Source organism: Tiliqua scincoides, chromosome 4 (assembly GCF_035046505.1).
Source record: "Tiliqua scincoides isolate rTilSci1 chromosome 4, rTilSci1.hap2, whole genome shotgun sequence".
NCBI lineage: Eukaryota > Metazoa > Chordata > Lepidosauria > Squamata > Scincidae > Tiliqua > Tiliqua scincoides.
In genome coordinates this window covers 190,008,299-190,025,595 of record NC_089824.1, presented here as the reverse complement: position 1 = coordinate 190,025,595, position 17,297 = coordinate 190,008,299, and the positions used below count along the sequence as shown (strand labels likewise).

At 42.5% G+C, this 17,297-nt stretch overlaps 1 protein-coding gene across 3 annotated transcripts in view; it reads right to left on the bottom strand.

Annotated features, from left to right (window-relative positions):
• Positions 1-426: 426 nt before the first annotated feature.
• Positions 427-17,297, bottom strand: part of RALGAPB (Ral GTPase activating protein non-catalytic subunit beta) — an 83,328-nt gene continuing 66,457 nt past the window's right edge. For 2 of the 3 annotated variants that reach the window (XM_066623453.1, XM_066623454.1), the window contains exons 25-30: positions 10,483-10,605; positions 9,635-9,771; positions 9,005-9,113; positions 8,735-8,813; positions 7,574-7,722; positions 427-6,300 (exon numbers count right to left, since the gene is read on the bottom strand). In XM_066623453.1, coding sequence (XP_066479550.1) covers positions 6,107-6,300; positions 7,574-7,722; positions 8,735-8,813; positions 9,005-9,113; positions 9,635-9,771; positions 10,483-10,605 — 791 coding nt within the window. In that variant the 3' untranslated portion in view covers positions 427-6,106. The remainder of the gene's footprint in view (positions 6,301-7,573; positions 7,723-8,734; positions 8,814-9,004; positions 9,114-9,634; positions 9,772-10,482; positions 10,606-17,297) is intronic. The other variant, XR_010794294.1, reaches the window with a different exon arrangement.

Genomic DNA, 17,297 nt, shown 5'->3' with positions numbered 1-17,297 from the left:
TTGGCACCCACTGAACATGAGATTTTATTCTTCCTAGCTTTTTAGTTTATTATGAACTGTTTTAATTTTATTGGTTTCATGTTCTTTTTGTAAGCCACCTGGAAACACCAAAGGGTGGTATATTAAAATAAAATATTGACTGACCTTACCGTCAGTCAGATTACCGTCAGATTGTTGTAAGAACATCGAGAATGTCTGTAGTTCATTGAAGTGATTACATACAGTACAGCTTCTGTTGTGTCAAAATGAGGATCGGGATTTAAATTCGCACAACAGAAATCTCTTGTCTGGGAGGGGAGGTACTATTGATGCTGGCAGGAATAACATCTGCAAACATCTGTATTATCTCCCCTAGTTACCTATATATGAAGAAAGGATACTCTTGCACATAGGAGACAATGAGCTCACAAACCAAAGACAACCAACTTAATTCATAAGAATATCTTTAAAATTTATTGACTAATTGTGTTACATTCAATATCTGATGTGTTTCTTCTGGACAAAGAGTTGGCATAAATACAAACAAGCCTTTGTGCCTTCCCTAAATGAGATAAAGTACTAGAGACAAGGGAACATAGCTTCACATCTTTGTATTTACAGTCTGCCTTTACAATTTAGTGCTAGGAATATTTACAGAAAATACAGTAAGAACAAAAAGATAATGTTTTGGCAACATACAGAATTTTTATACACAATTGTACATGATTTTAAGCACATGGTATCTAGCCATCTCCTTCCAAACCACTCCTACAATAACCCAGTTATCCTTCAAAGATGAGTTCTTACTGGTGTGTAACCATCAATGAGTCATAGCTATATTTTTGTTCACTATTCGTATTGTAGTCCTATAATCCTGCTGGGCTAAATATTCTGAATGCCACATGACAATTGTATACCTCCCTGCTGGGAAGTGACTATAGATAATGGACAGCCCAATCCTCAAGGCACTCCTATTTGCTCATGGACCACTTAAATAAATAGGGCTTCTGTTGAGGATTGGAAGCAAGCCATTTCCTACAATAGCTTTGTAGCGGCTTTTTCAAAATAGTTAATTTTTTCCAGACATGATTCTCTAAGGCTTCCTTCTCATTTGATTTTTTGCTTTACAGAAAAAATATCCTTGAAGGACTTGTTTCAGAAAGGTGCTTTAAATTTCTTTAAAGGAAACTTTTAATCAAGGTACTAAAACTGACAGTTTTCATATCAAAGTGCTATGAAGATGACAATATTTTACTACCTCAATTGATATTAGCATGGTGCTCTGTTAAGGACTGTGAGCATAAACACCTTTATGATAGAAACAAACTATGTGTAGCCCTAATACTGAATCTCTTCAAGAGACCAGAGCAAAAATAGTACGTAGTAATTAAGATAAATCAAATGAAAATAGTAATAGCAAACAAGCAGCATAAAAAAGAACCAAGTTTGTTCTACAACCTTCTGTTCTTTTAATTGTCCTGTGGGATGTTATTCAAAGAACTGAAAAATTTAATATATATATCCTCTCCTTACGTGTCATCAAGACCTTTTCTGACCTAATAAGAATTAAGTTTGCAAATACAACATTTTTTTTTAGAATGGTCCAGATGGAACATTTTATTGCAGTAAGTCAACAACTCTGCACAGGTCACAGGAATGTATCAGTGCATTTTGAAGCCTTCTTTATACACACTCACTCAGACACACATCCCCCAACACACATCCACCCAACACCTGTACAGAACAGCTGCATCATATACAAAATCTAGGACAACACAGTGAAACTGAGCCCTTACACCTTTGCTTTAATTGGTCAGTGCTGTTTGGAGGCATCACTGCTGTACCTCCTCCTTCTTAGCATTTTTATCAGCAGATTCAAAGTAGCTGTGCATGCAAATGTTAGGCCTCCACACCAGACCACTTGTGTGCTGTTAAGTACCTACTGGAAATCAGAAGGACTTACAAACATGCAAGTGGATTCAGGATAGCATGCCTACTTGAGAACTTTTTGAAATATAGACCAAATTAAGGCTGCTTCAAGCAAATTATAAAGTCCTGTCAAGTTCTAGGGATAAATACACACATGCATAAATTAGAAAGGAACTCCTGTGGGGGAGGGGGAGAAGAACCCTTTTCGAGCACAGATGACTCTTGTAGTTTCATGGCAGTCTAACCAACTGAAGTTTCTCTTGCTCAGGAGAGGACTTTTAAGTCTGAGAGCATATAATGGAAAGAAATTCCTTTCATAGTTGAACTTGATCAAACTTAGTCATGCCTCTCCCAAGTCAAAAATCACTGTAGGTTTAAGATGAAAAAGAACTACCTGTGTAACTCAAAAAAAGTGACTTGGGCAACTCAGTAATCATACAGACCAAAGGTTTTGCTTACGTACATACAAGATTCAAACAATGGCAGCAATGTTTGGCCATTAGTTCTTTTTATATGTAAATACCCAACTGCTCAACCATGTTTATTACACAGATTTAGTAGTACATATGCAATGGTCATGCCATTTAACCCATGGACTAAATGTGACAGGTCATCAAATAATCAGAACAGCACCTAGAAGAGAGAGCAGGTACATTTAGTCTCATGCACTTGCAACTGTTCAGTTCTGAGTGCAAGGTGCCATATAAGTGTCAGAATATCCTCAATCCTCACCAACACCATTTGCTATTCCAATCCAGCATGTTAATTAAACAGGATCACAAAATGTGCCAGACTTTGGAGCAGTTTTAGTGCCTTTATTTGCCAAACTGTGATATATTTGAGCTTACACCTCCATCTGAGCAACACCAGCATGCTAATTCATTCAGTGTAAGGAGAACAGTCTACTGCTCTACCTTATTTAAAAGCCTGAGGCCATTTGGGATGCTTTTCAGGGGTCACTTTTCCCTTCAAAAAATAAATTTATATGAGTAAATGTTTCACCATTAGCAGAATGCTGTGCAGTGAATGACTTTACTACAGCAGCAATGAAGCCAGTATCATGGCCAAGACTAGCTTTTAAAAGAAGCCACATACATTTGCTCACTGGAAATCCATGTCAAGTTACCCAAATTTCCCATGTTCTTTGTTAACCTTTCTGCACAATTTGCTCTATGACCCAACCACTCCTGCTGCTCGGAATCATTCAAAGCATATACTGAAAAAAGCAGCTGCTGTTGACCAGTTTCAAAATGGGTTTTCCTTGGACCTGAATGGTTCAGAACTTACCTTTGTACTTTTTACTGACAGATTATCTCCTGCCTTCAAAATGTCTTTGTGTATCTACAGTTTCAGAAAAAAAGGGTCTCACTAAGCAGAAACCTTCAGTTGCATGTGTTTTACAGCTACCACATAAATCCATGCCATGCACACTGGAAGCATTGGATATTGAAAAGGAAAAAAGGCACAGAAGTGTCAGTCAACTGTTTTGCAAGAGACTTCCCAAAATCCTTATCAAGAGCAACAGAGTTAACATCCACATTTTATGCCACAAGCCTATGGGCATGACACTGAATGCACCATATTCATTCCTTTATGGACATGGAAAAAGTCCAGTGACTTCTGTTCACTAACACTGGGAAAGAACTTCACTTGCTGCAAAAGTCTACCGGCCTTTTGCCTATCAAGTAAAGTAGTGCTGTCAGTTTTCCATTAACAAAGATGAACAAATAAAAGCAAATATATTGCATCATCAATTATAATCCACTGCAAATGTATTAATTCTGCAAACCAAAGTGTAGATGTAGATACCATGGAACATCTAAATACTGAGAATCAACTGTCTTCAGAAATTTCTCAGCTGTTTTTTCAATAGCAGTATAAGACTTGTAAGGATATTGGCACCTGAATGCTAAATATGTTACTATAAAGTGAATCCAAATGATTCTGATGGTGTTTACTGCCAAGTAAATGTACTTAACATTTGAACCCTGAACATCAGCAATCAGCAGAGCTTATTCCCAAAATAAGACACATTTAGACTGTGCATTTGTCATTTTTGAAAATGCAACTGAGCTCTTGAACATCCCACATACCACTTGAGCTCATTTCCAAAGTATAGCTTTATGAATTCTCTTATGGAAGTGATGGTCTCCATTCATAAAAGGTGTAGGTTGATTTTTAAAAGCTTTTATCAGTTTCACAAAAAATTATAATTAATGTTCCACTCCAGATCTGAGCCTAAACATTGAGAAAGCCTGAGACTGAGCATTCTACTTTAAACTCATACTCAGATTGGATTCATTTTGCTAAGGCTGGAACCACAGTATTTCGTATCAGAGATACATGGCTATTGCCAAAAATAGCAACCCTGGATCTCTTCCTCTCTAATGGTTTCAAAATTCAGCAGCCAGGGAAGTGGAGAGGGCCCATGAAAACTTGCAGCAATGTTATTTTCTTAAGTGGGGGGTGAGAAGGGGGGGAGGAAGCAGAAACAGGTGTTGCTGTTTTCGGCAACAGCTACATGCAAGAGAACTACAGTGGGCCCTTGGTTTCCGCATCTTCGGATGCTGAGCCTGTCCCTCAGAGGGCCTCCAGAACACAACCAGAAGGTATTCTGAGGGATAGAGAGGCCCATGGCCCACTCCACCAGAAGAAGAGGACATGAACTGGAAGTTACTTCTGGTTCAGCCCTGGAGGCCTTCTGAGGAGGTGGGGAGGCTGTGCAGTGGCTGTGTACCTGGCACAGCTTCCAGACAGCCCAGCATGGCCCTAATTAATTGTGGTGGCACAACCCTGCCCCCCCCCAACTGCAGTATCTGCAGATTTCTATATTTGTGCAGGGAGAGGTACTGGAATAGATGCTCCACAGATTCTGAGGGTTCATTTTACTGGTTACATCTGAAGTTAGTCATGACTAAGTCCCACTGAAATTAATGGGATGCAAGTTAGTCAAGATGAATTTTTCTCATGTTATTCCTGGATTGCTTATTCTGTATTTCTTTGGATATGACCCTAGATGTTGGGTTCCACCTGATACACTGCAAAATAGGAATTTCTAGCTATTGTAACAATTCTTAACTATATTACTGGGCACATACTTTGATTATTTCAAGTACAAATTTTATGACCTGGTTTTTAACTTAAAAGCTACTCCGTTCAAATGACATTAAACATCCACAGTCCACAAAAGTCTTGTATTTGGAGGAATTTTTTCCCATCCAATTACAAATAATGGTGAACATGTGGAACCTAAAAGGAATTCTTCTGTTCCCTTCTGTAAAGAGTATCTGCAGTTCAGTGATTTTTCATTTAGGTTTTGTAGCAGAGCTATTTGTAGCTAGTTTTTTATCCTTAAATACAGAGATGGACATATTCCAGTTGCATCCTTTTCCACGACAAGAGTTACTTTTCTCTGTAAAAAAATGGAAAAGGAGCAAGATAAATGAAGCTCCTAGAACCTTTAAAATACACATGGAATTAAGCATTGGTCATGAATGCAGCTGGGGGAGGAACCACTACAGATATATGCATCTATACACCTCAGCTGATGGAAGACCAAAGATTGACCAAGAAAACTATTATTTTCTTTGCTACTCTCCCCTTTCATCCTGGACCGGCCAGCAACAGGTAGAGGACAAACAATCAGCCATCTTGTGCGATGGACTGAGGGTGCATGCATCTTGGATGTGGAGAAGAAAAAAGAGCCAACTGGAGCTCTCTGGAATCAGGCTACAAAACATTTGGTACAGGTCTGCTTGTAAATGGGCAAAGCAAGTAGAATATGGCAGCAGCACAGATGCTGTGCTACAATTTTATGACGCCTAAACAATTCTCCCTTGACCCTAACCTGCTAAAGAAGCCAAGTATGAAACTTCAGATGTTAGTTCAATGTCAGTTCAGAATCTGAAATTTTATGTGAAAGGGAGAACTTACAGTGCTACACATCCATTATTTTGCCTATTAGTTAATAAGGTTGGAGATGAAAAATGTTCTGGTTTGTCCCTCTGCAGCAGCTGTTGATGAGAGGCTGTATTCGGATTTGCAGGGCCAATACTGAGTCCTTATTTCTTCCTTGCAGGTGAAGCAGTAGTCATGCTCAGGTTGTGGTTTCTTGATACAGGAGTTCCAAGATGGGGAAGGTTTTCTTCATTGCTATAGACACCAAGCTCTGATCAAATTGTTCAAGGAGGATATTGGTCTAAGGATTGCAGTTTTTGAGCCCAACCTCCTGGAAAAGAGAGGTATAAAACTCCGGCTCCAGCTGTTTGTTCCTGTATTTATTGACAATGTCAGCTATTTTTTGTTTTCGGCGGACATGTGGGGGATTGTACGAGTCACTTTCCAGTCGTTTTCGTCGGCAAATATTTATTACAGTCTGTCTCACTAAGAAGCCTTAAAAGAAAAAAATAGTTAAAAAAGGTCAATATTGCGTACACCTCCCTTCTTTACCCCAAAACGTTATTTTTAAGAATGCTCAAGGTCGAGAGAAAGTGTTCCTAGCATCATCAAGCGCATGACAACTTGGGAGAGTCTGAAACCATCTCACAATTAACTAACTTCAGGTAAACCAGCAATTTTCAACCTGTGTGCCATGGCACATTGGTGTGCTGCAAATGGTCCATAAGTGTGCAATGAGAATTTGGGGGAAGGTCATTTGTCAGTAGAGCCATTGCAGGATGCGAGCCCCCCACCGGCAGAGCACTGTGCCTTATTAATTGTCAAAAAAAACTAATGGTATGCCTTCACAATTTTGGCACCTTCTCAGTGTGCTGTGAGATGGAAAAGGTTGAAAATATATGAGGTAAGTCAATCATGTGTCATCCTAATACTTTAGGCACTGTACTAGGGGATACCTTCTTCCTGAACTTGGGGCAGGGGAGGGCTCAGAGTACCATTCCCACAAGTGTAGAAGATGACATGCAAAAGCCTCAACTCTCCTTCTGAGTGTCATGGAACTATAGAGGGGAGCAGGTGACCATCCCTACCCATTTGCGCTATACTTCTTCAGAGCTCCAAATGCCCTCGGAACACAGCACAAAAGTGAAAAGCCCCAGTTTTCCCAGAGCTTCCCGTTTTTGCATTGTACTTCATGAAGACATGATATTTGGCCCTTCCCCAGCTCCCAACCTGGAGTTAATGGATTCTCCCTGATTTCATGCTGAGTTTTGGAGGTACATCATAAAGTCAGGGGCAAGACCAAAGATTCTAGCAACCACACAACTTGGTTGGCTACCAAGGCCAGCCAAAGTTTCTGAACCACCTGTCAAGTGATGGTAATATGAAAATTATTTGACTATCTGAATACTTGTCATTCATCTCATTCCCACTACTAATCATTCCTCTAGACATGGAAACAATTGCTTTACAGTTCCAAACAAAGGCCCCCTTGGATGTGTTCTTCATTGGAAAGCTGCCTGAGACTTTTGCACAAAAAGAAACATGCAGTTATTTTCTTTACAGATAGAGTCAAGGCATCATAGCAGACTGAGGATGATACTGGAACTGTACTCTTATCCCTAGGGTGAGTGCCAGCAATTTTGCACCCTAGGCAAGGCTAACTACTTGCACCCCCCAAAAATCTTTTCCACAAGATTTTATTATTCCATAGCACTGCATTTATCTTAAAATATAAGTTGTCAGGTTGCTAATAGTTTGTGAGACCTACCTAAAGCTCTCCTGCTAACAATCATCCCATCCACCAGTGGGATGACCATGTTGAATTTTCCAGTAGCTCCTTGCACTTTTACCCTAAACAAACCAGTGTTTAGGGGATGGATGAAAATCACAGGAACTTCTTTTTCTGGAGTAGTGGATCTTAAACACATAAAAGTGAACATTTAGGATTAAAGATAGGGAAATTGCTTTGAAAATCTTCAGTTTTTAAAATTTAATGAAATCGTATTCAATGTGTAGTTGAGTTTTATTTGAATGAAGATTACAGTCTTATCATTCCAATGGAAGGGGATAAAACTTTGATGTTGTCATGACAATTTTGCCAGTCACATCAAAAAGGCAGTGTGTGGAACTTGATGAACATAGAAGTGGGAAACTTGAACATGACCAGCAGAGAACCAAGAATTTAATAAATGACAGCTAATATTATAATGCCGTTGTACAAATCGATGGTAAGGCCACACCTGGAGTATTGCGTCCAGTATTGCGCCACATCTCAAAAAGGACATAATGAAATGGAAAAGGTGCAAAAGAGAGCGACTAAGATGATTACTGGGCTGGGGCACCTTCCTTATGAGGAAAGGCTAAGGCGTTTGGGCCTCTTCAGCCTAGAAAAGAGACGCCTAGAAGTGCTTCCCAGAGGACTTCTAAGGGAGCCATACATAATCTCCCCACTGTTTAAAACACCACTGGATGCGACTGCAAGGTACTTCTGGTTGCATAAAGAGGACCTCTGTGAGTCCTCCCGATGTGGGTTCAGAAGCTGCATTGGGCGAGATCCATGGGTTCCAGGCCATGAGGAGGACCCACTATAATGTATCTTGGATGAGGAGGACCCACTATAATGTATCTTGGGAAAAGAATATAACCATTGTGGTAGGTTTCCTGGGCTTGCACCATGAGTAAAACGAAGCCTCCAATACCGCAAAGAGGTGGAGACACTGAGCATCTACTCACATACCCTTGGCTCATGGATCTCTGCTACAGCAGCTTCCACAATCTATGAAGGAGCAACACAAACCTCACATGCTTGCATTGCTTGCTAAAGGCAGGCGACTTCAAGAATGAAGAAAACAGCAGAAAATAATGTAAGAACTTAGTCATAGGAGTTGTATGCCAGAAGAGACAGAAAAGTAGAGCAACTCAGTCATACCTCAATGAAGTGCTACTATTTGTTGTAGTTTCTACTCCAGTGCTGGTCTCTGAAACCAAGTCAGAGAGAGGGAAATTCTCTGCAAGATAAGGACATTCAAAACAAGCTAAGTAGTCAGATCCTTTTCAGGTACTAAGAAATGGTGTGCAGAATACATAAAACTAGAAAACATTGTGACTGGTATTTGAATCTAAATTAACTAGAATTTCATACAAAATCATGTCTTCTCTCACACGATCAGTCTATAATAAAAATCTAAGAGGCACATACCTATATCATCGTAACGTTCAACCCAGACAACATACACCTTGGTTTCAGGTCCCATGGGAGGAATAGCCCGACCTTGTGGCAATTTCTTTGATCTGGAAGTTGGACTGAGCTGATGTAGAGGAAAGAGACATTTGCTGAACAACTGAGGCACAGATATGCATTGTCAGTTTGCTCATCCCAAAGGTTTCAGAGCAAGTAACAGCTTACAGTACAAACAACCTATGATGATATTGATTAAAGTTTTTTCTCATGGCATGGGTGAAGAGAGACTTCAAGTCTTGGACCTCTGATTTTAAAATTCTTTTTCTTTCTCATGTACAATGGAGTAGATGTACCTGGGAAATCACCCCACAAACAGCAAGATACTGCACTCGAGTGTTCCAAGTTACTTCTCCAACTGCATGCACATGAGTAACAGGAATGCATTTAGCATGGTAAAAACTAACCACATGCAGAGGTCCTTATTTACTACAGTGTAATTAGCAAGAAGCTTGCTCCTACAAGTTATTCCAAATTCTGAATTAAATGTGCTTTGCAACCACAAGCAGGTCTGTCATGAAATTCATAGTTTTGTAAGAATTTATACCAAGTTATCCCCTTCCAGCCTTTCATAGGTCAACTGTACCTTACCCTCTGCAAAGAACTGAGATTGTCTGTATGATTGGGGAAGAGTTCAAGTGTCAGTGCTGGCTGCTTCTGCATTCCAGGTAGGAGGTCCATATTGGAGTCACTTTCCTGGTCTGAGACATTGCTTTCCAGTGAATCAGCTGAGAGACAAAGAAGGAGAATTTTCTCATAGCCAAGAAGTACATGAGCTGCAGTCAGAATCTGACAGATGACTTATTGACCCAAAGCAGTTTCTCATAATTAGGTCAGTGCCCTTCCGAAACAGTGTTTCAGGAAGACTTCTGTTAATTCTTCCACCTCTATAGCTAACATATTTCTCACACCAGGAATTAATCAAAACTTAAAGTCACATAGTACTTTACTGTAGAGTAAGTATCCTTTCCATTTTCCAAAATCCACACCAAATGTATCTACCCAACCTCACCTGGTACTCTCACAGGCAATTTGAGAACAAACATTAAGGAGAGAATATGTGCATTACTAACAGTTCATCACAGTCTGAACAAGGCCTAAGAGTTTGACATCTGCCTAGTTTCCCCCCCCCCCAACATAGCGTCACATTATGGTAGAAACAGATACACCTTAAAAGTGTACCATGTAGCCAGTTTGTATAGTTCAGCAACATGCAAGATGGATTCATGCTTTTTGTCATATACAGACTACAAAAGCATGGAGCAGAAAGTTAAAGCCACTTGTGGCTTCTCATAGTGCAGAGATTCAGTCACTTCATGTGCTGCAAGGTAGAAGTGGCGACACTTGCTGGCACTGCAGTCCACAAAGCTGTTTCAACAACCATGCTGAAATAGGTTTGAATCAGTTAAAGAAACTACATGCATGTACAGCACACTTACTTAAGGACTCCACAGGTGAGGGAACGACAAAAGCTATTTCCGTAAGCGCATCTGCGTAATATAGCGCTTTCTTTTGCCCGTTGAAGATACTTGCCCCACAATCTTCTGAAGAGACTATATCATCTAAGAATGAAGCAAACAAAAATGAAACAAAAATGGACTTTCAGAAGGCGTTTGACACGGTCCCTCACCAAAGGCTACTGAAAAAACTCCACAGTCAGGGAATTAGAGGACAGGTCCTCTCCTGGATTGAGAACTGGTTGGAGGCCAGGAAGCAGAGAGTGGGTGTCAATGGGCAATTTTCACAATGGAGAGAGGTGAAAAGCGGTGTGCCCCAAGGATCTGTCCTGGGACCGGTGCTTTTCAACCTCTTCATAAATGACCTGGAGACAGGGTTGAGCAGTGAAGTGGCTAAGTTTGCAGATGACACCAAACTTTTCCGAGTGGTAAAGACCAGAAGTGATTGTGAGGAGCTCCAGCAGGATCTCTCCAGACTGGCAGAATGGGCAGCAAAATGGCAGATGCGCTTCAATGTCAGTAAGTGTAAAGTCATGCACATTGGGGCAAAAAATCAGAACTTTAGATATAGGCTGATGGGTTCTGAGCTGTCTGTGACAGATCAGGAGAGAGATCTTGGGGTGGTGGTGGACAGGTCGATGAAAGTGTCGACCCAATGTGCGGCAGCAGTGAAGAAGGCCAATTCTATGCTTGGGATCATTAGGAAGGGTATTGAGAACAAAACGGTTAGTATTATAATGCCATTGTACAAATCTATGGTAAGGCCACACCTGGAGTATTGTGTCCAGTTCTGGTCGCCGCATCTCAAAAAAGACATAGTGGAAATGGAAAAGGTGCAAAAGAGAGCGACTAAGATGATTACGGGGCTGGGGCACCTTCCTTATGAGGAAAGGCTACGGCGTTTGGGCCTCTTCAGCCTAGAAAAGAGACGCTTGAGGGGGGACATGATTGAGACATACAAAATTATGCAGGGGATGGACAGAGTGGATAGGGAGATGCTCTTTACACTCTCACATAATACCAGAACCAGGGGACATCCACTAAAATTGAGTGTTGGGCGGGTTAGGACAGACAAAAGAAAATATTTCTTTACTCAGCGCGTGGTCGGTCTGTGGAACTCCTTGCCACAGGATGTGGTGCTGGCGTCTAGCCTAGACGCCTTTAAAAGGGGATTGGACGAGTTTCTGGAGGAAAAATCCATTATGGGGTACAAGCCATGATGTGTATGCGCAACCTCCTGATTTTAGGAATGGGTTAAGTCAGAATGCCAGATGTAGGGGAGAGCACCAGGATGAGGTCTCTTGTTATCTGGTGTGCTCCCTGGGGCATTTGGTGGGCCGCTGTGAGATACAGGAAGCTGGACTAGATGGGCCCATGGCCTTATCCAGTGGGGCTGTTCTTATGTTCTTATGTTCTTATGAAATAAGAGGGAAGAGACTTTGTGTGCTTCTTTATGTCTATCGATGATGAAGAAGAGCTACCCAAACTTTTTCAATTCTCCTCCTACTTCAAATCTTATTCTCTCTTCTGTCTTCCATCCACAACTCACTATGAATAATATTGTACCACAAATGAGTATAAGTAGAGATCCTTGCATGCAGTCATGTTGTTTCATCAAAGGACCAAACAACTGGGATACTAATCCCAACTCTGGCCTAACAAAAATAACAGTGCAGTATCAGTCTGATTGCCTTCTCTCTAAACCATCAGTTTTCAACCGCTGTGCAGAGGCAGCCTAAGGTGTGCGGAGGGGTCAAAGGAGGCAGGCAGCAGCCATGGGCGGGAGAAGTGGCTGCTTTGACCCTCATGCAGCAGCAGCAGCAGCGAAAAAGCAGCTGCTTTGCATCTCCTGCTGTGAGCAAGAGGAAGGCTGCAAACCAATCCTCCTTTACCTAGGAGTAAGCCCCATAGACTATTATGGGCTTACTTCTGAGTAGACATGCCTAGGACTGGATATCAAGTCCCTTGTCTTCCCTGCCTGCTGATTGGGCAAACAGAAAAGCCTGGAAGATGTCTGGGCGGAGTGAGAAGGAGGAAGCCAGTTAGGCAAGCAGGTAGGAAGCTATTGAGTCTGCTGAGGCCACCAGCCTAAGAATGGGCTAGCTGAGGGTCCAAGGAAAATTCCCTTTTCCTTGCCACAGTTGCCTGCAGCTCCCCAAAGCAACCCTCCCTGCCTTGCCTTTGACTTTCAGAGGAAGGGTGCTGGGCTGCAATCCTATCCACACTTTCCTGGGAGTAAGCCCCATTGACTATAATGGGACTTAGAAGTAAGTAGACATGCCTGAGCTGGGCTGGGCTCTCAAGTTCCTCTCCTAGCCCCACTTTCCTGGGAGTAGGCCCCTTGACTATAATGGGACTTACTCCTGAGTAGACATGCCTGGGTTGGGCTCTCAAGTTCCTCTCCTAGTCCCACTTTCCTGGGAGTAAACCCCATCGACTATATGGGACTTACTTCTGAGTAGACAGGCCTAGGATTGGGCAAAGTGTCTACTAATCATACTTTTTTCTGAAATACAGGAGCAGGCAATGGGCGAATGATAGTAGGAGAGGTGCTAACTGCAATTATGAGATGAGGGGGGAATGTCCCTGTGGGAGGGGGTGGGTGGGGGAAAGCAAAGTGCTAATTGCTTGCTCACGTATTTGAGAAAAGAGAGTGCAACCAAAAGCCCAATCCTAGGCATGTCTACTCAGACGTAAGTTCCACAGGCACATTTCCCCCCCCCCCCAACCTTTGGCTGCAATCCTAACCACACTTTCCTTAGAGTAAGCCCCATTGAACAAAATATGACTTACTTCTGAGTAGACCTGGTTCGGATTGTGCCCTTTGTCATGTAATGATTTAATTATATTAATTAAAAATTAATTGTAATATAGTAATTTAATGTAAATAAAAAACTGGGAGTGTGCCTTGACAGTGTGCCGTGAGCTGAAAAAGATTGAAAATGGCTGCTCTAAACTAAGGATGGCTAACCTTTCAACTTTAGGGCTCCTGGGTCTTTAACAATAGTGCAGAAGAGGGAATTTCAGCAGGTGCAGTGTGTCATCTGTGACACACAAAGGGTTAATATGCCTAGAAGAACTTCACGTGGTCCTGGACTCCCTTGCCTTTGGCAAGGCACCTGGAAAAGACAGCATCCCTGCTGAAGTCCTAAAGTGCTGCAAAGAGATCATCATCACTGAGCTGCATGAAATCCTTTGTCTCTGCTGGAGAGAAGGTGGAGTACCTCAAGACATGAGGGATGCAAACATCATCACGCTGTACAAGAACAAAGGCGACAGGGGTGACTGCAACAACTACCGTGGCATCTCTCTCCTTAGCGTGGTAGGAAAGTTGTTTGCCCGAGTTGCACTAAAGAGGCTCCAGGTACTTGCAGAGAGTGTTTATCCAGAATCACAGTGTGGATTCCGAGCCAACAGGTCCACCACTGATATGGTATTCTCCCTTAGACAACTGCAGGAGAAATGCAGGGAACAACGACAGCCACTCTTTATAGCCTTCATAGATCTCACGAAGGCTTTCGACCTGGTCAGCAGGGGTGGCCTCTTCAAGATTCTCCCCAAGATTGGATGTCCACCCAGGCTCCTCAGCATCATCAGATCCTTCCACAAGGACATGAAGGGCACTGTTGTCTTTGATGGCTCCACATCACACCCCTTTGACATCCGAAGCGGCGTGAAGCAGGGCTGTGTTCTTGCACCAACCTTGTTTGGGATCTTCTTCGCTGTCCTGCTGAAGCAGGCCTTTGGAACTACAACAGATGGCATCTATCTCTGGACCAGATCAGATGGAAAGCTCTTCAACCTCTCCAGACTGAGAGCAAAGTCCAAAGTCCAGCTGAAATGTCTGCGTGACTTCCTCTTTGCCGATGATGCAGCTATCACTACCCACTCTGCCAAACATCTCCAGCAGCTCATGGATCGTTTTAGCAAGGCCTGCCAAGATTTTGGACTGACAATCAGCCTGAAGAAAACACAGGTCATGGTTCAGGATGTGGACTTACCTCCCTGCATTACAATCTCTGCGCATGAACTGGAGGTTGTCCATGACTTTGTGTACCTTGGCTCAACGATCTCCGACACTCCTTCTCTCGATACCGAGCTAAACAAACGCATCGGTAAAGCAGCTACCACGTTTTCCAGACTCACAAAGAGAGTCTGGTCCAACAAGAAGCTGACGGAACATACCAAGATCCAGGTCTACAGAGCTTGCGTCCTGAGTACACTTCTGTACTGCAGCGAGTCATGGACTCTTCACTCACAACAGGAGAGGAAACTGAATGCTTTCCACATGCGCTGCCTCCAACGTATTCTCGGCATCACCTGGCAGGACAAAGTTCCAAACAACACAGTCCTGGAACGTGCTGGAATCCCTAGCATGTATGCACTACTGAAACAGAGACGCCTGCGTTGGCTTGGTCATGTTGTGAGAATGGATGATGGCCAGATCCCAAAGGATCTCCTCTATGGAGAACTCGTGCAAGGAAAGCACCCTACAGGTAGACCACAGCTGCGATACAAGGACATCTGCAAGAGGGATCTGAAGGCCTTAGGAGTGGACCTCAACAAGTGGGAAACCCTGGCCTCTGAGTGGCCCGCTTGGAGGCAGGCTGTGCAACATGGCCTTTCCCAGTTTGAAGAGACACTTGGCCAACAGTCTGAGGCTAAGAGGCAAAGAAGGAAGGCCCATAGCCAGGGAGACAGGCCAGGGACAGACTGCACTTGCTCCCAGTGTGGAAGGGATTGTCACTCCCGAATCGGCCTTTTCAGCCACACTAGACGCTGTTCCAGAACCACCTTTCAGAGCGCGATACCATAATCTTTCGAGACTGAAGGTTGCCAACTAACTAATATGTCTTTAAATGCTGATTAAAGAATTCAGCCAGGCTCTTCAGAGCCCTTGAGAGCAGGAGGATAAGAAATATAGAAAGGAGAAACAATACATAGGTGTGATTTAAAACTAGCAGATGCTGCTTTGTACCCGAGATGAAATTGGATTGGTTAACGTTATAGGGTGTAACCGACTCAGCAAAATTAGGTATAACTGATTGGTTCTGATCTTTTAGGGGCGAGGAGGTTTTGCTATAAAAAGAGGTCAATATGGACATTCAGGGTAGACCCAAGTCTGTGGACCTTCAATCAACTTGGCAACTGCTGTGAAGCACTCTGCTCAAATGGACATCTGCCAGCACTTGTAACTGGATGATTTGTTCGTTTTAATCTTCAAAGTGGAACAGATAGAGCTAGGTTATGTTTTCTTTATGCTATCTTGTATGCTGACTCCTTGGAAACACCCAAGAAGAACTCTCCTGCTTTTCAGCAATGGAAGTGGTGCTTCCCTGTTGGAGGTTTCCTCTATTTTGTCTTTTCTTCTAATTTGAATTAGTCTGCATGTGTATTTGATGGAGACATTTGCTCAAATAACTTACATTGGCAAAGTTTTCACACCTGCATGCTCAATATTAGAGGGGTGCAGTTGGGGAGGAGGTATGCCTGTTTTGCATTTGCCTTGAGGGTGTGTGGACGATTGAGGGGCCTGCTGGATTGGGTTGTTAAGACAAGCAACTGGCTGTCTGCCCTACTGTGCATGTTATGCTGGAGTTATGCATGTTATTAAGACAGGAACTTAGCTGTCTGCCATGTTGAGTATATTAAGCTGTAGAGGCAGTAAAAAAAATCCCACATCCACAAGGTGGCAGCAACCCCAACTTCACATAGAGGAAGGTACACATGGCTTCAGGATTTTATGCCTCCCTGGGAAGCTTCTCACACACACACACCTGAGCATTCCATGGCCTCCAAAATGGGACTATCCCACAGTTTAAGAACGATTGCTATAAAGGATCTTAAAACACAAGGTCTTGACCACAATAATGAAGTCTATATGTAACATTTTGGGAATAGGTTTAGCTGAGAATTTCAGTGTGACACACTGAGTACCTGATATGCAAAATGAATCACTCCTGCAGGCCATCTCCCATTCAAAACAGCAATCAGTAATTCTGATTAGAATTAACATCTGGTGAGATGTTTTATTTAAGAATTAAAAATACAATCCAGATACTGCCAATGTCGCTCAAGCATTTGTTATTAAACAACCTTTATAAGTTTGTGGCATACAAACGGTTTAAAGTGTTGATTGACTCTGCAATATAGCCTCCTCCTCCCTCTCTCCTTTTTCTAGGTTGTATCCTAAGCTTGCTTACTTAGTCATGACTAAGGCCCGGGGATAACTAAGCCAACCTAGTGTTGACCAAGGCTGCAATCCTAGACAGGCTGGAAGTGAATCCCACTGCACTCAGTGGGACTTACTCCTGAGTAGATATGGTCAAGTTCGTGCTGTGAGAAAATTAAGTACACTTGCCAAGAATATGCAATGTGCTGACCTGTTTCTCCAACCCCTGTCATATCACCGTGACTACTGCTTGAACATCTGCTGAAGTCAACAAGTTTGCTTCCAGTAAAGGAGAGTTACTGAACAAGTGTGAGATATCTATGCTTTGGAAAAACCCCTTGTAGGCAGTATAACCCCTTGAAGAATAGTAGAGGACTAGAATGATCCAAATGTAATTTGACTTTACATGGCTTGCCTTTATAAATATTTGTTTTCATGTGCTTTGTTATAGTTCTTACCCCCCCCCCACATCTGTTTAAAGGAGAGTTCTATACATAGTATTTATTGGAGATACTCTACAGAGAACATGTATCCATGAATTGATAGAGGATATTCCCACTTCAAGAGGGGATTGAACTAGATGGTCTTGAGGCCCCCTTCCAACTCTGTGCATTGCACAACTGAC